This window comes from Tetranychus urticae, chromosome 2, assembly GCF_039701765.1.
Source record: "Tetranychus urticae isolate SD_2017Ah chromosome 2, NJAU_TeUrti_SD_1.0, whole genome shotgun sequence".
Lineage (NCBI taxonomy): Eukaryota > Metazoa > Arthropoda > Arachnida > Trombidiformes > Tetranychidae > Tetranychus > Tetranychus urticae.
In genome coordinates, this window is record NC_142959.1 from 13258250 (window position 1) to 13279128 (window position 20879).

The 20879-nt window shown below is 32.0% G+C and overlaps 3 protein-coding genes and 2 pseudogenes across 5 annotated transcripts; 2 read left to right on the forward strand and 3 right to left on the reverse strand.

Annotated features, from left to right (window-relative positions):
- Positions 1-785: 785 nt before the first annotated feature.
- Positions 786-1532, reverse strand: LOC107371406 (uncharacterized). The gene is made up of 2 exons (XM_015939481.3): positions 1252-1532; positions 786-1168 (listed from the first exon to the last, which is right to left on the reverse strand). Exons 1-2 carry the CDS (start codon positions 1493-1495, stop codon positions 942-944), a joined length of 471 nt encoding a protein of 156 aa, XP_015794967.2. The 5' UTR covers positions 1496-1532; the 3' UTR covers positions 786-941.
- Positions 1533-2234: 702 nt separating this feature from the next.
- LOC107371412 (dolichyl pyrophosphate Man9GlcNAc2 alpha-1,3-glucosyltransferase-like) lies at positions 2235-5501 on the reverse strand (annotated as a pseudogene). The gene is made up of 6 exons (XR_016198600.1): positions 5242-5501; positions 4407-5143; positions 4156-4316; positions 4028-4098; positions 3891-3959; positions 2235-2369 (listed from the first exon to the last, which is right to left on the reverse strand). The product of XR_016198600.1 is annotated as a dolichyl pyrophosphate Man9GlcNAc2 alpha-1,3-glucosyltransferase-like (transcript).
- A 2489-nt stretch (positions 5502-7990) lies between these two features.
- On the forward strand, positions 7991-11149 carry LOC107361389 (uncharacterized). Its single transcript, XM_015928229.3, has 3 exons — positions 7991-8192; positions 9666-10206; positions 10289-11149. Exons 2-3 carry the CDS (start codon positions 9960-9962, stop codon positions 10525-10527), a joined length of 486 nt encoding a protein of 161 aa, XP_015783715.2. The 5' UTR covers positions 7991-8192; positions 9666-9959; the 3' UTR covers positions 10528-11149.
- On the forward strand, positions 10784-11149 carry LOC107371421 (DNA-directed RNA polymerase II subunit RPB4 pseudogene; annotated as a pseudogene). Its single transcript, XR_016198601.1, has one exon. The product of XR_016198601.1 is annotated as a DNA-directed RNA polymerase II subunit RPB4 pseudogene (transcript).
- A 4819-nt stretch (positions 11150-15968) lies between these two features.
- On the reverse strand, positions 15969-20830 carry LOC107361330 (CDK5 and ABL1 enzyme substrate 2). Its single transcript, XM_015928150.3, has 7 exons — positions 20090-20830; positions 19865-19986; positions 19489-19732; positions 18914-19385; positions 18650-18793; positions 17843-18010; positions 15969-17033 (listed from the first exon to the last, which is right to left on the reverse strand). Exons 1-7 carry the CDS (start codon positions 20599-20601, stop codon positions 16893-16895), a joined length of 1803 nt encoding a protein of 600 aa, XP_015783636.1. The 5' UTR covers positions 20602-20830; the 3' UTR covers positions 15969-16892.
- Positions 20831-20879: the final 49 nt, after the last annotated feature.

The following is a 20879-nucleotide window of genomic DNA, read 5'->3' on the forward strand; positions in this document are numbered from 1 at the left end:
TCCTATTGAACAAATAATTTGATTCGGTTGATTGATTAATAACATCAACACAATTGCATGCTCTTCACAATTACATTTAAAGCTTCCTTCGACATTCAAATGCAATCAATTGTTGCCACCAATTGTTGATATCAATTGCTATTTAATAACAAGTCTGATCAAAGATTCTCAATCGACAATTCAATGCATGATATCAATCTCGTTATCATGAGCATCGCACATTAACTTAAGTCAACTAAAATTTGGACTTGCCCTTTTCAGTCAACTATTGAAATCCAATTCGCAAAATTCGTGCTAATTGTTGATTATAATTGAATTTTGATCTGTAAGTGATACTTGAGGTTGTACCATTAAATTCATAATCTTTCAACAATTCGCTAGATTAACTTGTAAACAGTTTAGATTCACTTAACTGATTCAATTGTTACCAACCTTTAAATACAATAAAACCCAAAATGGAAATAAATTGAACTTTTTTGTCCTTTTCAATGTTCCAAGTATTATATTTCATATCACAATTGACTAAATGGGAATCCAATTAACTTTCTTGATTTGTCTAATAATACAAAGATTGGTATTCAGCAAAGAGTCAAAATCTCAATCCTTGAAAATCAATCGATTGTTGTAATGAAAGTTAACAGGCAAAGTGATTAACAAATGTAATGATTAGTCGACGCGATATAATCCACCATTTAAAGCGTATTCAGTCAGCTAAATGACTCCATATTTGATTACAGAAAATGTTTAATATTTTTGCAGTAATAATGAATATAAGAAAAAAAAGATTGAAATTGAAACCAAATATGACATTTATTTTGTATCAAGTTAAGAGGCTTTTTGTTGTTCAGAGCAAACAATTGAAATTATATACAAAAAAAGGATATGAAACAAGAGATAAGTTGAAAATGGAAATCATTTTGAAACAAACTCAATCAATGAAATTAAACTAAATTAAATTTTGGTGAACTCGACGTTTTTCTTGACTTAATCCTTCGATTTTGAAACCAAACTTTGATTTGTCCATCAGTTAATCCTAGTTGACTTGCCAATATCTTTCTTTCTCGTCCAACCATGTATTGATTAGTTTTGAAAACTGTCTCTAAAACATCCAGTTGGAATTGGGTGAAAATAGTTCTAACTCTTTTTCGTTTCAATGTGTTTTTTAAATCTGTTTAAAGTGTAGGTAAATGTATATTAAAATACTGTCAGGTAAGGTAATTTGGAAGCAAAGGGAAAAGAAGTAAAACTTACTTTTAGATGAAATTCCGAGTAAATCCTCAATTTTAAAAGAAGTCAATTTATTACAATTTGTTGATTTGTTTTCGGTTGTTGTTGTATTTGCTATTGAAGTTGCTGTTGGTGTAATATTTTGTTGAGTAAAATCCAATGGAGAAGCACATTCAGAATGGAAATTAGTTGTTGAATTTGGAAGTTGAATTTCGGATGATTCATGTTGGTTTCCATGAAAATATAGATGAGATTCTTGGACAATCATGTTGAGACTTGACTTGATGTTTAGACCTTCAGCTATAGACACAAACTGCACATTCAATCTGGAGCACCTTTCATTCAACTAACACTTGAAATGCAAGTTGACGCCTTTAAAGGAGGAGTTTTTACTGTTTGTCATCTTTCCTCATCATTCCTCATCTTTCTTCATCTTTCTCCATCCATCCTCCTCTCTCTCCCCTCTCTCTCCTCTCTTCGCCTTGCTCGTCTCATTGAACGCAGGTCACTTTCAAGACATGATTATAATGATGATTATGACATTTGCTATCTTAGACTTTTACTTTCGCCCTGTTGATTGTAAAAAAGTTTAAATTTAGACCAATTTCACTTTCTTTTTTCCTTTCAGATGAAATAAAAAACGAAAGTTGACACTAAAACTGATTAGTTTCGGCAATAACAATGAACTATTGATGGACTGAATGCGCTCAATTGGCTAATCTATGAAAGTAAAAGCGTTGTTACCATTTTTAGAATCCAGATTACCGATCAAGATGAGTTACAAATTTAAGCCTTACAACTAAAGCTCAGGTAGAATCCAATGTTTTACAGTCAAAAGTTTACTTAGTCCAGTTTTATGTTGAAAATGTCATTAAAATAGGAAAAAGAAGTGAAGAGAAGAGAAGAAGAAGAAGAAAACAAAAATGTGTGTGTTTTTTGTGCAAGCAAAATGAACCCATCTCTTGGTGGGTCCTGACTCCTTACCTTACAAAAAGGACTCTGTGAATCGCCTTAAGGTCAATACGACATTTGCTTAATTATTTTATTGTATATTCACTTTGACCATCTTTTTTTGTTCAAAAAGTTACTTTACAAGATCACCTTTACCGTATCCTTTGGTGTTCTTTTTGGTGTCTTTACATCTAAAAATGATAAAACAATAATTAATATCTTAACTGTTATTCATTCAATAAATTTCATTAAAAATAAACTTAATATTATGAGTTTATTTCAAGAGTTTGTAACTCAATGATGCTTGGTATCTAATTAGTATTTCAAAGTTACAATGTCACTGTTGCATTTTATTATCACAATATATTATCATCACTAACTTGACTAACCATCAGAATCTTTGACAAAAAATAAAGAGTAAAATGTTATTCAGTTTCATTATAAAATAAGGTTGATAAGATGATATGAAATGCTGGGAATCCAAATAATGTCATCCTTTTTTTGCTCATCTTTGCTAATCTTCTTGGAGGTAAAATGAAGATAAATCAATATGTCTGTGTCTTCTTCATCCTCTGTCTTTTTTTCACCTCCTTTTCACTCTCTATACAATCGTTATTGAAGCACCCAAAGCTAAATTGTCCTATTGAACAAATAATTTGATTCGGTTGATTGATCAACAACATCAACACAATTGCATGCTCTTCACAATTACATTTAAAGCTTCCTTCAACATTCAAATGCAATCAATTGTTGCCACCAATTGTTGATATCAATTGCTATTTAATAACATGATCAAAGATTCTTAATCGACAATTCAATGCATGATATCAATCTCGTTATCAAGAGCATCACACTTAAGTCAACTAAGCATAAGTTGACCTTATAGTCAACTATTGGGATCCAATTCGCCCAATGCGTGCTCAATTGTTAATTATAATTGAATTTTAATCTGTAAGTGATACTTGAGGTTATGCCATTAAATTCATTATCTTTCAACAATTCGATAGATTAACTTGTAAACAATTTACATTCACTTAGGTGAATTCAATTGTTGTCAACGTTTCAATTATAACAAAACCCAAAAATAGAATTAAATTTAAATTTTTTTCTTCTTTTTCAATGCCCAAAGTATTATATTTCGTATCACAATTGACTAAATGGGAATCCAATTAACTTTCTTATGTTATTTCTTGTTAAAGGTACAAACTGCACATTCGAGTTGGAGCAACTTTTATTCAACTCTCACTTGAAACAGTTTACACCTTCAAAGGAGGAGTTTCTAGCGTCAGCCCTTTCCTCATCTTATTGTTGTACATCTCATTGAACGCAGGTCAATTTCAAGATAGGCATAATTATAGATTATCAGATTGACTAATTATGAACATTTAATTGGTGTAGCTTCTGTTCATCAACTGGAAATTTGAGTTTAGTTGCATATTTAATAACAACCATTACCCTTGTTGGTTTATAGTGTTGACTGTATAATGATTCAATAATTGATTGAGGAAACAGTGAAGAAAGATCAACCTGAATGGCTAGTCGAGATATATCAGAGCCTGAAGTTACAATCACCAAGAATAATTCAATCAAGCTCAACATTCAGAAGCATTTCTTGTTGACGAAAAATTAGAACGGTTAGACTCAAAAATAAGATTTCCACTCCTCGATAAGACACTGAAGCCAGGGTTGATGTTTATGAGAAAAATTCATACCTAAAAGTTGATATTATGTAAAGCCACAACATGGTAGATAGATGCTTGTGAATCAACAGAGTAACAGACCTGGAAAAGAAGATACAGTTGAAAAATCAATGTTGTTTGGGTAAAAAGGAGTCATATTTCAAACTTACAGAGCGACAAGAAAAATAGTTTTCTCATGAACTTTAAAGGATAATAAGAAGAAAATCAATGATGTTCCGGTCTGAGAATAATGAAAGTGTTAAAATATGGGGAAAAGATTAGCAACTGTCCAATTTACCATATTATAAATGAAATTTTTCATCGTCAGGTTCTTGAATCTTGACGGTAAAAGGCATATAAGGTAGTTGTGACAGAAATTTTGGCCATATTCGAAGGTGAAATGAGTCTTTTAAGTTTGATCAATACTTCAAGTGAACACCATATGTTATCAACTTTATCCTGTAGATGAGAAAATATAAACGAGTTAGATTTGGTCATCAAAAATGTAATGAATACTGAGTAATTAATGCACATGAAAACTAGAATTACCTCATAGAGTCCTCTTGATATGGGAAACAGACGATAAACAACTGATAGAAAAGTTTCAGAATCCCAAATAAATGGGAACCAACAGGCTATAAATGTCATGATTACTGCTGAACTTATGGTGGCTAAGGTGATCATACTTTTAGTACGATTAGGATACTGGAAACAAATTCCAAGAAGAAAGAAGAAAAACGAAAAAGAATAATAGAGGCTCATCTGTTTATAGTTGAGTGCTAAGCAGTAAAAGACAGAACCAAGGAAATATCTGCCGCTTATAAGCATAACCACAGCCCAAACAGTAAATCCAAGACTGACACTGAATTGAACTTGTATTGAAAATGCCCGTGGTCGATGAGAATCAATGCTGGGTACATCAGGCCAATAGTGGCAAGCATTCCTCTTTCTCGTGGTTTAAGAGGTTTCCTCACAACCATGAAGTAGTAAATAAGGCCGGTGAAATAGATGACTACATCACTAATCAAAACTGTACTTCTCATGAAAATCTTATGATCATATCCTTGTGTTCCTCTTGAAGTATGAAGTCTGACCCATGATTCATTGATGGATTTGCCTATGAATCCATTAACCCAACTGTGATAAGCTGTAAGAGGTGGATAGTCCAAGCCCCAATAGAGAAGATCATTGTCACTTGAATTTTTGTACCATTCTAATGGCTGCAAGTTGTAAGTAATGCCAGTGAGCCTTGAGCTTCATAATTGCCAAACAATGATTACGAGCTCCTGTTAAATATAATTTGAATAATTAGCAGGATTTGGGATTTGAGATTTGAGATAATAAGAAAGTAATGAGCAAAGAAAATGAATATAAAGAAAGTTACCTGAGTAAGAGAAGCGCGATATTAACCATCTCAGCATGAAATTTAAAATATTACTTGGTATTAGAAAGCTGTCCATTCGACCAATTGCTTGATGTGCACTTTGGAAAACCATGTTCACCGGTTAATTAATAAATTATCTAATTTAAAGAATAAGAAATGACTAAACAGTTTGAGAGAAAAAATAACAAAAGAAACTAAGCAATAACAGCCACATGTGGAAGAACAGCTCCTTCTTGACACAAAGTGATGTAGTCAGATGATAGTTTCTATACAATTTTCAGTTTCATTGATTCTTGTGTTAAATTGCCAATATTAAATTGTTCAACAAGCCTAAATTTTTGAACTTGTGATTAAATGTGCAATAAAGGTAGGAAATTTTAATGGTTAGATGTTAGATGAACACCTCATCTATATATTGCTCTTGAATCTAGTGATTCTCTTTCAATGAGACTCTGAGACTTCCAATCTGACTAAGATCTGTCATCAGTTTATTTTGATTCTTCATCAAGTTTTCACCGGTAAGATTTCTCATTAATTCTGTGAAGAAAATTTTAATTTTCTTTTGTATAATTTCATTTTTGATCAGACTTGATGTACTAAACTTCAAATTTTAAGCTACAAATTTTCGGAGTCAAGGAATTCAAATTGATACAAATGGGCAAAAACAGGTAAATGGATTTCTTTCAAATTTAGATTCTGTTGGTTTGTAAGCACATAAGAATTAAGTCCATTTGTGCAAATCTCATGAACAGTTTTCGAGAAAATCGAGATCAAAGTTGAAACTTGTATCGCCTTTTGTTCAGCTATGGAAGCAGATTTTATCATGAAGCTCATTTGATTTATGCATCTCTTGACGACCGACCAGAAAATGGTCTTATTTTGACAAATAACATTTTCTGTTTCTGAGCCTCAGTATTTTGAGAATGGTACCATCTACAATCATCATTCTTGGCCAAACATTAGATTTCATTATGGACTACAATATATTGAAAAATTAAATCATTCAAGATCCTAAAAAAAATATAGCATTGTATAACTTATGTTACCAGATTTTAGACTTGATTCATAAAGCTAAACATAATCCTTATACGTTAGAAGGGTCTTCATTATTAAATGAATTAGCTCAGATTTGATTCGGTACTCAGTCATATACTTTTCTAGTCCATAATGAAATCTAGTTTTTGGTGAAATAATGATGATTGTAGGCGAAGCTAACCCAGTAAAATGAGTTTCTGAGTAAAGCTGAACAAAAGGCGATCCAAGTTTAAACTCTGACCTCGATTTTCTCGAAAACTGTTCAGATAAATTTTTTCACAGATTGACTCAGTTTTTACGTTCCTACAAACCAACAGAGTCTAAATATGAAAGAAATTGATTTTTACCCATTTTTGCCCGTTTGTATCAATTTGTGGATAAATGTGATAATTGTGTTAATTGTGGGTTTTCAGTAACAACCTACATTACCCTTTAATCTAGCGAGCCTCTTTTTGACTTATGATTGACATCAATGTATCGATATTTTGATTGTCAAAGGTAAGTCATGATTGGCAGCGTTTCTTTTGCTACCTACGGAACTATTATTTTTTCAATTTTGTATTATTCGGTTAATAATTTATCTCATTACTGAATAGCACGAGACTCAAGTTGAGGCAAACCTCAGTCAAATTTACACCTTTGAAGGAGGAGTTTTTTTATTGCAATGCTTAACGTTATGTTTATTGTTATGTTGAGTGAAAAGGGTTTAAAGGTCATTAAGATCTCATTATGTGGTCAATTATTTTTCTTTGTTTTTCTTTATTTTTCTAGTTAAGGTCGTTTAGGTTAACCATTAACAAACCAAAATAGTGGTTAATGATGGTAATTATTGTAATGTTCTTAATGGCCAGATAAACCTGTTATTTACTTTATTGTATTTCATATTTTCGTTTAATCCTTTCTTTTCAAGTTTAAGAAGGTGAAAAGCTTAAACGGTGTTTCAGTCTTTTTTCAAACAATCTTTCAACCTTCCTAACAACTCTAAAATATCAACAATTTTAATTGAAAAACAAAGATTTCTGTTTACGATGTTTTTCAAGCAGTCTCTTATGTTAATTTAGCTGTGAGTTGTTGAAAGATTGAAAGATTGGCTCAAAGATACTCAGCTAATACATATTAATGGTTAGCGAAATTTGAGTAGCGAAAGCGTCTTTTTCAAGGAGCCGACAAATGGTAATTCACTTTGACAGGTAAGATGATGAGAAAAGGAAGTTATTAGTAGAGAAAAGATGAAAATGAATAACATGAATGGCAAGCAAAGCAAAGATTAAGGTAAGCTTAAGCTTCAATTGTAAGTCGATATATTAATTATACAGCTGCGTATATTGAGATTTACACTAAAAATTATTGTAAATAACAAATTAAAAGGATTAAAGTATTCATAATTGATCAATAGTATCGATACTTAAACAATACTATCGAGTAAATCAAAATGACTTTCAGTCAAAGAGTAAAGAAGAAGAGACTGCGATGAATAAAATACCGATTTGTTGCTGTATAATAGCACTGGTGGTGCTAGTAGTAAGAAACACTTTCTTTTCTCTTTCTTTTTTTAATCAAAATTGACCAATTTAATCAATTTAAAAAAATTGATAATTATTAAAGTTGGAAAGAGAAAAGAAAGTGTTTCTTACTACTAGCACCACCAGTGCTATTATACAGCAACAAATCGGTATTTTATTCATCGCAGTCTCTTCTTCTTTACTCTTTGCTTTCAGTTTTACAATCCATAAATTCATAACATTTTATAATTTTTCTATCATTATTTCATCCTTAACATGTGAATTGAGGTCATCCGATATCTAGTCGTAATTTTGCCTTGATACTGGACATTGAAGCGTCGTTTGTATGCTCTAATTTTTAGTGAACTAGAAGTGCCTCTAATACTTCTTTACTGTAACCATTTTCATCTTTTGGTGAGTTGGAGTTTCTTTGATTTTATTTGAATTATTCTTGGTGATTGTAACATCGGCCATTGATGGATATACACTAACTTTGGCTAACCATAGAGGTTGCTCCTTCTTGACCACTTCCTCAATTGCTTCGTCATCCTTTTCTATCTTTATGCTCGTTTCATAATCATCACGCTATCAAATTGTGATTTGTCTTTAGTCTTCCATACCTTCGAACCCTTCATTTGTTTTTACTTTTATTGTAGAGCCATTGACTTCAGTAGGATCAGGTTCAAGAAGATCGGCTGGTATCTTAATGTCTTCGACTTCCTTAAGTAACATGTATAAAGGTTCCATTTGATCATTGAACTTGGCCAACATTAATCGAGAGTCTGCTTTTGGTAACACATCAGGATCCTCTTCCACTATTTCCCCACAATATGAACACTTGAATTCATTTGATACATGATCCCATAGTTGATCTGCTTCAAGATCAGTGAAGCTCTTCCGTTTCAATTTTGCGTCGTATCAAATCTAATTTATATTTGACAACATTTACAAATCCTCTATAGTTGATGAAATAATATGCTTGGCGAGTAGCCTTTCCATCCGGCCCGGTTTCCATAAATGCTGAAGGCTATCAAGATCTCTTGTTTAATTTTAAAATTTAATTACATTTTTCTGACAAAGACATTCCAGGTTGACTCTGTGAATTGCTTCTAAACATTATCTTAAATGATTTTATTGTTTTTTGTTAAGAGTTAGGTAGCTAGATTTGCACCACTTTATTGCATTCTTAGTTGTCTTCTATGACACTTGAGTGATTTCCATACAAAAAGTATTTTGTGTTATGCCAAATATAACGGTGACTCTTTTTTTGTCTCTTTATGATACTAAAATAACTAGGTATCTAATGGGCGCATTAAACAGGGTGGTCATGGACAGTTAAGATACACCGTTACTTAAAAAGATGTTTCTCGAGATGAAACTAATGGTAGTAGCCATAATGGCAATAAACGTTGAGCTAGATTTGGAAAGGGAATAAACTCTGAATGACTTTTTTAAGACCAGGTAATTGTCTCGCAATCTATTAAGACGATATCTTCAATTAGGAATCATGTAGAGCCCCTAAATTGGTCATGAAAATCTTTAGGCGATTCCCAGAGTGTTTCTTGTTGTTAAAGAGTCAGGACCCACCAAGAGATGGGTCATTTTGCAGCAAAAAACACATCTTTGTTTCAATTTTATTTCACCTTCCCTTAACTTGGCTATAAGGCTTAAATTTGTAACTCATCTTGATCGGTAATCTGGATTCTAAAAATGGTAACAACGCTTTTACTTTCATAGATTAGCCAATTGAGCGCATTCAGTCCATCAATAGTTCATTGTTATTGCCGAAACTAATCAGTTTTAGTGTCAACTTTCGTTTTTTATTTCATCTGAAAGGAAAAAAGAAAGTGAAATTGGTCTAAATTTAAACTTTTTTACAATCAACAGGGCGAAAGTAAAAGTCTAAGATAGCAAATGTCATAATCATCATTATAATCATGTCTTGAAAGTGACCTGCGTTCAATGAGACGAGCAAGGCGCAGAGAGAGAGGAGAGAGAGGAGAGAGAGGAGGATGGATGAAGAAAGATGAGAAATGATGATGAAAGATGACAAACAGTAAAAACTCCTCCTTTAAAGGCGTAAACTTGCATTTCAAGTGTTAGTTGAATGAAAGGTGCTCCAGATTGAATGTGCAGTTTGTGTCTATAGCTGAAGGTCTAAACATCAAGTCAAGTCTCAACATGATTGTCCAAGAATCTCATCTATACTTTCATGGAAACCAACATGAATCATCCGAAATTCAACTTCCAAATTCAACAACTAATTTCCATTCTGAATGTGCTTCTCCATTGGATTTTACTCAACAAAATATTACACCAACAGCAACTTCAATAGCAAATACAACAACATCAATCGAGAACAAATCTACTAATTGTAATAAATTGACATCTTTTGGAATCGAAGATTTACTGGGAATTTCTTCTAAAAGTAAGTTTTGTTTCTTTGCGCTTCTTGCTCGTTTCAGTTAATCATATAACTAACGTATTGACTTTATCTTTTATCTGAACAGGTTCAAAGAAACAAAAGAAAAGCAAAAGAGTTCGAACCATTTTCAGTGCATTTCAATTGGAAGTTTTAGAGACAATCTTCAGGACTAATCAATATATGGTTGGACGAGAGAGAAAGATGTTGGCTAATGAACTTGGTTTAACTGATACTCAAATCAAAGTCTGGTTTCAAAATCGAAGGATAAAATCCAGGAAAAATTCATTAAATACTTGTTTTGCTCTTTCCAATGACTTGTGTTGAAACTTTCAAACCACAGAGGATTTACAGAGGCAATTGTTGTGATTAGCTGATTGTGATATTTCAGTTCATCATACAATATCTTCATATATTTCAACTTTACGAATTTTCACGGCAAATCTCTTTTGGAGTTGTTCAAATCGTAGCTTTACCAAATCAACAAGGAGAAGCAGCTGTTGCAGTCGAAGAAGATGCAACCGAATTGAAATTTCCAGTTGAATTTGAAAATGCTGAAACATTATTGACCAGTGAAGTTTGTATGTTGATGGAACACAGGAAACAACAAAACAGGGAACGAGAAGAGGAACAAGAACTCAATGAAATTTTCACCAAAACATTAAATTATTGCCAGCGTTTCATTAAATTTAAGAATCGTGAAACAATTGCTGCTGTTAGACATCAATTGATGAATAAAAAGCTACATAAATTTGAATTTGCTCAATTGGCAAATCTGTGTCCAGAAACTCCAGAAGAAGCGAAAGCGTTATTGCCATTATTGGAAACGAGATTCACAGATGAAGACTTGCGACAGATTTTAGATGATATTCAAACCCAAAGATTTCTTATTGATTTATTTTTGTAAAGTTATTACAATTTTATATGTAAATAAAATGATCGATTGAAATCACTTGGCACCTCTACTTTTTAAAATATATTCCAATAGTTTGATCGAAAAAATTTAAAAAATTTTTGACTTTTCACTTTCTTTGATCTCTCAACCGCGATAGTTTAAGTGACAAGATGTTATTTTTAGAATCTAATAAGTTCAGTGAATTCCGTCAGTCATGGAACAATCATAAGCAATCAGGATAGCTAAAATATTATGGAACTAACTTTTTTCATTGAGTTATTGCAACTAACAAGGGAAGCTATTGAAACACCCGAGCTACTTTTGAATGAGCGAGGTGTCATTCGATAGAGGATGGTAGGTTATGAAAAAATGTCGAGGTTTTTTTCTGCTAACCTAGTGATTCCTAAGATATTTTGGTAATGTAATATATTTTGGATATATTACATTCAGATTTAAAAATCATTAAAATACGAGATAAAGTGTAGCGCAGGGGTTAAAATAAATTTTTAATCAAAATTTTAAAGCGAACGAGTCTCGAACCCAAAACCTTCATAATTTCCTACACTTCTTTAAAGACCATTTAAGTCAATTTTGATTTATTTCAAGTTGAATGCATGACCCTTTAAAAAATCAGTAAGATCTAATAAAGCTTTTTTGAACAGATCATCTTCGACTCTCTAATATTCGGCTTCGGAAATACGCTGAGATGATCTATTTTATGTTCAATCGAAACAGAGTCAGAACAAGTAAATGTTGAACTTGGAATTGCTTCATGCTTGAAGTGTTGTCAGCTCTCTTTAGAGTCAAATGCATCAGAATCACAATAAAATGAAACAGAAGCATCGGCCTTATTAAAGATATTTAATGCACGAAATTAAGTCTACTTTTGGTATTGAGACGCAAATATCGGCTGCATATCTAATGATTTGCCTAAATAAGGTTTATGAGATATTTTCCCACCGATTGATGATGTTAATTAAGTTATTTAAGTTATTATTCAATGTTAGCCATGTTTGTATCACGAATGTATGGCAATGCACTCTGGTTTATATTGATGAAACCCTTTATCTGATATAAAGTAAATCTCTCTCGATCTTTGAGGAGAGTTTGAATTAAGTTAGTAAGAGGGAAATAAGAGTTAGTGTTGAAGTTAAGAGTAAGAGTTAACAATTAGAATTGTTATTTAGTTTATTTAAAGTTAATTTTAATCGACCCCTGAGTGTCAAGTCATCTTTTAGTTGGTACCCATGATTTGTATTACTGTGTTGTGTGTCCTTCCATTCATCTGAACCTAATGTTACAATAAAGTCGTCCCTTACACTATAACCTCTATCATCATTTACTTTTCACGTTACAGTATAAAATTAATCAAAAAAGTGTTTTATAACTTTATTTATTTAATATCCTTGTGTAAAACCGTTATTTTTACATTTGCGTTCATTCCCACTATTTTTGAGCGACCATTTTTGTAAAGATTCAACAGTTTAGTATCAAAACTCACTCACTTAATTATTAGTTGCTAAAAATTCAATGCTCATTTAGTAAGAATAGTGTGAGCTGTGAAAATAAGCTATTTTCAGCAAGTCTTTTATCGGGGAACTGAGTGACACTCAGTGAGTGTTGCCATCAGCAACTTGTTGATTCCTCATACTCTATACAATAAACCATACTCATATCTCGTTAACATCTGTGTTGTGTTTTTTTTTGTAGTAGCCATTTTTTAGAATTAACTAATTTGTTTTTGTCTCTATTTTTCATGCTATGAGTTTTTTTAAAAGATTTTATGTTCCTGTTGAACATATGGAGAATTGCAATGAAAATCAAGAACAGGTTGATGTCAAAACAAAGAACGACTTCAATCGTACCTTTTTAAGTCCAGATATTTTCACTGACCCATCATCTGCTAGTGATTATGTTTGTAAAATTTGCCACTTCATGGCCGTCGATCCGTTGGAACATGTTCCTGGACCTGATGTGAAATGTTCCAATATTTTTTGTCTTCCTTGTGTTGATACATATTGTGACTCTGGATTATCATCTTGCCCAGCTGAAGGGTGCTTGACAACTGGTTTTAATGCTGCATCTCTACGTGAATTGGGTATCCGTGAGATAGCTCGACTATCCAATTTAACTTTAAGATGTGAATTCAATTGTAACCAGGTGATCCCTTATCGCGATTATTGGACCCATAGAGATATTTGTCCCACTAACCCAACCAATTTTTGTAAAATCTGTGATTCACCTAGAATAAGTGAAACGCATAGTTGCCGGTCTGCATTTGTTGAACTTAAGGAAACCGGCGAAATTTTAAAGAAGGAAAATGGACAACTTAAAAATGAAATAGATATGCTTCGGCGAGAGTTGGATCTATTACGTTGTGAAAGAGCTGGCAAGATTAAAAATGGATCTTCGACTGTAGGTGATGACGAAAATAAATGCAGCTCTCCAGATGACCGAGATACCAATGGTTTCAGTACATTGACGTCGCACGATAGTAACAATAATAATTCGCCAAGAAGGCCAGGATTTAATAAGATTAATAAAGTTGGAAAAGAAAAGCGCAACAATAGCTATGAGTCAGTTGATTCTAAACCAAGCTCAGGACTTACAAATGAGGACAAAGATGATAAAAAATTTGGTTTCTTACGAGGATCAATGCCACAATATAAATTCCACTCCAACATTCCCAAACATAGGCCCGAACACAGGATTCGGCTGATTTTCCATTATGCTGAAAGAAGTTATAATCTCAACGAAGTTCAGGCATCTCTTACATTCCGAACTCTTCGATCATTACTCACTGATATGATGAAATTCGATCCTGGCATAATGCTTTTACTTCAGCATCGAACTCTCAATGATAGACAAACTGTTGGATCATGTGGATTTAAACCAGGATCTAACGCTATTTCATTGGTCCCTTTCGACACCCCGGACTACAACGAACCTGGTTTTCGTTTAGGCTTGTATCGATTTAAAGACTCTAGTGATCCTTTGGATGGTCTAAAAGGCTTTAGGCAGCCAACTAACTCAACCGATGGCCAATATAAATCTAAAGAAGCAATATATTTCTACTCGAATAGTCTGAATCATAAATCCTCAGAGGATGAGGACATTACTTTAAACTTCAACTCAAATGGCAAACTTTATTCAATGGAGGTAAAAAAAGAGCAAACAATTGGTGAAATCCGGTCAATGATTGAAATCATCATCAATAGAAGCCCAGGAAAAATGATGTACATCACTCATCTACTGATTAAAGATGATATGACTGTTCAACAATGCAATATTTCTGGTACAACCGACATAACTTTGTTGCCTTCAACATTTCCAGTAAATCTAGAAAATGTTCAAACTCTGAACATGATACGATTTAGAGGCGGTAAACTTGCCAAAAGATCGCCAAATTCACTAAAAAGTCGTACCAGTTCAATGGCATCTCTTGTTTAATCATAATTAATGAACGCCTATGATGATTCCAATATCACCATAAAAATAATTTAACTTAACTTAAATTTCCGACGAGCTTATTCAAGAAATGTTTTTGCATCTTGAACCATTTCCAATCTCTTGAATTCCACATCTCTATTCTCTTTAGGTAAATGAATTGTTTCCATTTCTCTTCACCTATAGTAAATACACTTTTTCGGAAATATCTTGAAATTATCGAAAAAATGATTCAGATATTTAAAAAACTATAAAAATTATGTTTTTCCTTCAAAAGTGAATAGGAATAATAGAGAAATGGAAACCATTTGTTCAGGTATTTCGACTTAAAGTATATAATATCAAGTTCAATTTTATATAATTATCAGATATTAATGTTCATAATTATGATAAACATTATCTAAAATAGCAATTGATGAGCATCAATCAAATTGAACTTAGGGAATGAAATATAAAACTTGATACTTACCATGATAGACAATGATAGGGAATCAAGAGAATGGTAAAGATTGCTAATCAGCTAATATTTCATTTGTTTAAAATTAGCATGATTGATTGTTTTCATTTAGACGAAAGATAATTTCATAAATTCCAGATAATTTGACTCCAACAATAAATGAACATTGACCTGTGAATGTTTTCTGTGAGGTTAATTGTAATGTAATTCATTTGAAATTTTCCATAAAAAGTGCCTTCAATAGGATGATAAAAAATATGAAAATGAACTTTTGATAAAAGTCTAACTAATGTATCTCTCGAAAATTAAGAGAGTTCAAAATGAAAATTAAATAAAGAACGAAATTTTGTATTCAATCAAGGATTTCTAGATTAAACCATCTGAATGTTAAAATGTAAAAGAAAAACAATGAATTAAAAGACAATTCTTCAGCACGTCTCAAAGGGATAATTTCTGACTTTTCCACTAATCTGCAGCATCGACAGTAATAAGGGAGAAACATTATCTGCTCGTAACTCAATTAGTTACTCAAGTTCGACGCCTTTAACTTCGCAGAGAGAAAGTCCAGCACAAGGTTTCCAAGTAGTATCTAGCCGCCTTACTCTTGGTAAATAATAAACAATTTAAAATAATGTTTCGAAGCAATTCTCAGAGTCAGCCTGAATGTCTTGATCAGATAAATGTGATATAGTTTTAAAATTAAACAATAAATCTTAAATCTTTAGATCTTGATACCCTTCAGCCTTAAATATACAATAAAATAATCAAGAAAATGTCATATTGACCTAAAGACGATTCACAAAGCCTTTTTGTAAGGAGTCAAGAACCACCAAGAAATGGGTTCATGGGTTCAACAAAAACACACATTTTTGTTTCCAAAATATGAAAATGGACTTTTGATAAAAGTTTAACTAATGAACCATTCGAAAATAAATAGAGTTCAAGATGAAAATAAAATAAAGAATGAAATTTCATATTCAATAAAGGATTTCTTTTATTGTCGTTTAATTTTTATAATTTAAACATTTCAAATTCAAATATTTGATTTGGATTAGATTAAAAAATGACAATTGTTTAATGACTATTTTCTTAAATATAAACTTTAATTTGTGAACAAATTTCTAAATTAATTTATCAATCATGTATAAGAAGTTATATTTATATATTTTCTCATCGATAATGCTTTCTTTGACAGAGTTCAACGTAGAATACATATCTAGAATAATGGTAATAATAATAGCAATAAGAATTAATAATAATAATAATAATGAGGATAATAGATATTAATAGATTAAACCATCTGAATTTTAAAATGTAAAAGAATAACAATGAATTAAAAGACATTTTTCAACGTGTTTCAAAGGGATAATTTCTGACTTTTCCACTAATCTCCAGACAAATAGTTTGGCATATAATGATCAACAATTTTGACTTCTAATACAGATTCCACTTGGATTGGAATTAAGTACAAGGCATCTTAATTTCTGTTTAATCCAGGTATAATCTGTTATTCGACTTTTGATAACAACACGTATAGACAAGATGAAACGAAAATTGAACTTGAAAGAAGATTTGAAGGATTCCGTCTTATTGGTGGTAATAGTTAGCATGATCCTCGTGTGTCATTGCAAGTGATCATTTTATGACGATAGGATCACTTCAATGGAACCATATCAGTAACACGTTAACTATTACATGACGTAGTTTGCCGTCTTATTAAGCATTTTGTCGATTACTTTAACAATAATCTTGAAATCTCAATCTTAGCTGAGCTTACAAAAGCGTGGCAAAGGAAAACTTTGACTCCATCAGTCCTAGTATTCATCCCAGTATTTACATTGTTAAGATGAAGATGACATAAAGATGAAGATGATATTGGCTGGTTATCAATGATTAAGTTTCAAACATGAGTCTCTGGTAATGGGAAAGAGTTTCGTTGATGGGTAAATGAAGACCAAACTCAAGGGCCACAAGAACGGTAAACTCAATAGCAAATAAATCTTTACGATCCACTCTAAATGTATTCTCGATTTTCTGTAACAAAATAAAAAACAACAATTAGTAAATCAGATATATATTTAGCCTAATTAATCAAAAGGCTGATTTTATATTCTTGTTATAATAACATATGTTTTTGTGCGAAAATCTTACGAAAAAAAATAAAAAGTCGATGCCGTAAAGATCATATTGATGTTCATCTGATTATTGTCTTTAATCAATTTTAAGTGAATTTAAAGAGTTTCAAGTTATAATAATAGTTTTTTTTTTAATTTAGTTCAAGGATGTTTCCATACTTAACTCTAATCTATTTGTGGCAAATAGAAAAATTACTCAAAATTGCAAGATAAGTTTCAGCTCAATTTTTTGGTACATTCCCAGGCTTTAATGCTTTTTAATGTCAACAACATTGGTAGCTAACAGGTCTGCTGATCAAAACTAGTACAATATAAAAGAAACAATTATGAGATAAAATAAAATCTAATCTAGAAGTATTAATTATATCACTTATATTAACCCACTCGCACTCATTAAATGTTAAACATTAGACAATACATGTTGGTACAACAATTGATCAGTCAGTTGACGATATAAGGATATTATTTTTAATCCTGATTTTTCTTGCAGCTTTATGAGTCATGACATTGAATTATGAGTAATTTTTAGGCTGAAATAGAATTTTGAATCATTGCCAATGAACTAAATCTCGTACTCTGGTATTTCTTTTCATTGAAACTTTTTAATCGGCTTGAGATGAATCAACACTGTATACGGCCATGAGTAAAATTGTAATTGAGAAGCAGCATCGATATTATTATAAAGGATGAAGCATAATTAGCAATTACCTCAATTAGTTTTTTAAGTTCGACTCCTTTAATGTCATTTAACTTCGCAGAGAGAAGTAAACAAGCGCCAGCACAAAGTTTCCGATTTTGTTTATTGATTAAACATTTGAGGATCAATTTCTCAAAGTAAACATACGCCTGAGCCACAGTTAAGTAATCAATATTACCCTAGAATAAGACAAAATGGGATAAAAGATGAAGAAAAATTGAGATAAGTACATTTGAAATCAAAATGATAATGTTTAGGAGTTTTCCAAACGGTTACCATTATCAACAAAAACAATCTTCAGTTAGGGAAATGGTGATTACCGGTAACATCATAACTTCATGTGATTTCAGGAGAGTAAATAATAACTGACTTAATGCTATAGTGATGAAAGAAATCAGAAAATGTTTCAATTTCTTTCAAAATTGAGTCATAGGCTAACATAACCTTGAAACTCATGCTTTATTCTTATTTTGGTCATTCTAAACTGATTAGATATAAAAATGACTCAGAAATTATGAAAAGGACAAAATGAAAATAGAACTTCGTTCTAATAATTATGTCATTGTTAACTAAAGGTTTTTTAGTGCACAAAATAACTGAAAATATGCGATTACTTAGTCACTATCACAGTTTAGAGCAAAAATGAACTAATTGAACTCATGGTTTGACCTCATCATTACAAAGACAACAAATCACTTGAAGTATTAGATGTTTCTAGACTGAAATTAAAGAATCACATTTCCCTCCAAGAAAAATCATTGTTGATCTTTGGATTGAAACAATATCTCTACTTGAATAAACAAAAAATTTTACTTTACCTCATGCTTGGCAATCTTGCACATATCTCGTTTTAAACTCCTCATTTTACTTAAGGTTAACTGGATGTATGGAAATCTTTCTCTGAATTTCTCATTCAGTTCCTTTTTAAGATCGGAAGGTTTAACGTAATTTATTATCGAAGTCTGGAAAGAGAAGCGCAGATTGAGACTTTGATCAGTTAAACAAATATAAGATCAAATATTATGTCGATGAGTGTTTTCATAAATATATTGTAAGAAAAAAAAATGTAGTAATTGTCTTACCAAATAGGATGGAAAATCTAATAGAGTACTATGTTTACCAGTAATCAATTCTGGATCATCAAGAATATCTGGATTGTACTTGAGAAAGGCTGTAGGGTACCCATAATACTGCTGTTTGTCTCTTAAAAGATTTGATTCAGAGTCATTTAATACCGAAGGTGCAGTTAATTGATGCAATAGATAGTGATTATTTATAACAGATTGTTTTCCAGAGTATGCAGCAGTAGAGTCATAAGACATACAGCGGTTGACAAAATTATGTTCCGTTGTGTGGATTTTAGCCTTTTTACCATGAATTAGTTTAATTGTTGGACTAAGTAAATTTGAATAGGAAACTTCCAGTCCATCGGAAGGTTTCTCGAATCCAACCATGCACACATCGGTTGGGTCTGGGCCATCACTGATAGTGGACAATTGTCTGACACTTCCAGGTCCATGTCTTCTTTTATTTATTAAGTCCTGTTTTATTTCTCTGTAGATGAGGTTGCAAAATAGAAAGAAAAATGCCAATAGATTAGTGATATAGAGATTTGATTAATTCTTTATGATGAAGTGTAATTACAACAATAATTTACCTGTTGAGTGAATTGTTAGATTTCCTTGAAAAGGGTATGTATGAAAATAAGGCAACCGGAGCCCTTTTCGAAGCGACAAACACTATTTTCTCGTTTTGAACTGTTTGCTCTCTCAATGAATGTTGGAAGCGAACCTGATGTCGTTGCTCAGTAGTAGCTTTACCAGAGTTCAGAGGTACATCATTTCCACCTCTATTCAAAGAACCATTTCTCGATCTGAGAGATTGTTGAGTTGCAATTGACACTGAAGGAGAGATGGATAAAAGGATAAAAGAAAATCAATTAGATAAGATAGATCTCAATCAAGTATTATCATAATTCTCGAGTAAAGTTATTTTTACTAATAGATGTATCTTAATTATGAAATGGCACATACATTTGCTTTCACAGCTATTCAACTGATGATTTAAGATACTTGACGATGATAACAAATTGTGTCGACTACGTTTGCAGCTACCAACCGATGATAAAACACCTCGAATATCTGAATTAGCAGCTCTAAAAGAAATGGATGTAAATAAGGGAGAATAAATGGAAAATATTAGACACCACTGTACAGAGGATATTTGAACAGACAAAAAACAATAATTTTAAGACTTACTTTTCACTAGGATCAACTGAGTTTCGGATATCTTTTGAAGAATGATGACCGAGAGGAAATGAGCAACTTTGTCGTCTTGAATGTGAAGGTGATACATCATTAAATTCACCATTTTCATCTATTTTACCAAACTTAGACGCGTTCAAATCTGTACTGCAATTGCCCGACCATAAAGAGTCAGAATTATTTCGGTCTGGTCTTTGCAAATGGATCTCTGAATTCTCTAATTCTTGTGGATGTTGATTTTGTTTATCTTCTGGCTGGTGAAGTGGCACTAAACCGCTTAGTTGTTGGTGAGACTCTTTATGTTGGTGATCAGATGATGGAAATGTAGGTTGATATGGTTTACTGTTGTAAGCAAATGAGCCTTCTAGGTAATTATCTCGATTGTTATTTATAACAAATGGGGCCAACTTTGTATCCCGGTGGGTACCATCCAATGAAATGTTGGAAAGGAAAGTGATTGCTGCTAACCTTCTCCTTGATTCTTGCCTTTTGAGAACCGTTGCCATCAAATGTACACACAACAGAAAAAAGTAAAGATATAAGACCACTATAAACTCAAAACAAAACTGGAAGATTACAACCAATACACTAGAATTAAATTTGATTGTTACAACAATAAATAAAGATGATGGTGGCTATGATTTCTTGAAATAATCAATAAATTATTTATAGACAGAATAGTTGTGAAGCAAAAGTAGAGAGAGAAGCAAAAGCAAAGCACTGCTCTCTCTCCTCAAACTGAAATGCTTTGAAATCAGAAGGTTCTTTCTTTTCTTTTCTTTTC

Coding starts and splice junctions, on each gene's coding strand:
- LOC107361389 (XM_015928229.3), top strand. CDS start 9,960: ATGATTGTCCAAGAATCTCATCTATACTTTCATGGAAACCAACATGAA. Junction 10,207..10,288: donor ACTGGGAATTTCTTCTAAAA/GTAAGTTTTGTT, acceptor TTATCTGAACAG/GTTCAAAGAAACAAAAGAAA.
- LOC107361330 (XM_015928150.3), bottom strand. CDS start 20,601: ATGGCAACGGTTCTCAAAAGGCAAGAATCAAGGAGAAGGTTAGCAGCA. Junction 18,011..18,649: donor GCAAGATTGCCAAGCATGAG/GTAAAGTAAAAT, acceptor GTCTTATTCTAG/GGTAATATTGATTACTTAAC. Junction 17,034..17,842: donor AACTTAAAAAACTAATTGAG/GTAATTGCTAAT, acceptor ATTTTGTTACAG/AAAATCGAGAATACATTTAG.
- LOC107371406 (XM_015939481.3), bottom strand. CDS start 1,495: ATGATTGTCCAAGAATCTCATCTATATTTTCATGGAAACCAACATGAA. Junction 1,169..1,251: donor ACTCGGAATTTCATCTAAAA/GTAAGTTTTACT, acceptor CACTTTAAACAG/ATTTAAAAAACACATTGAAA.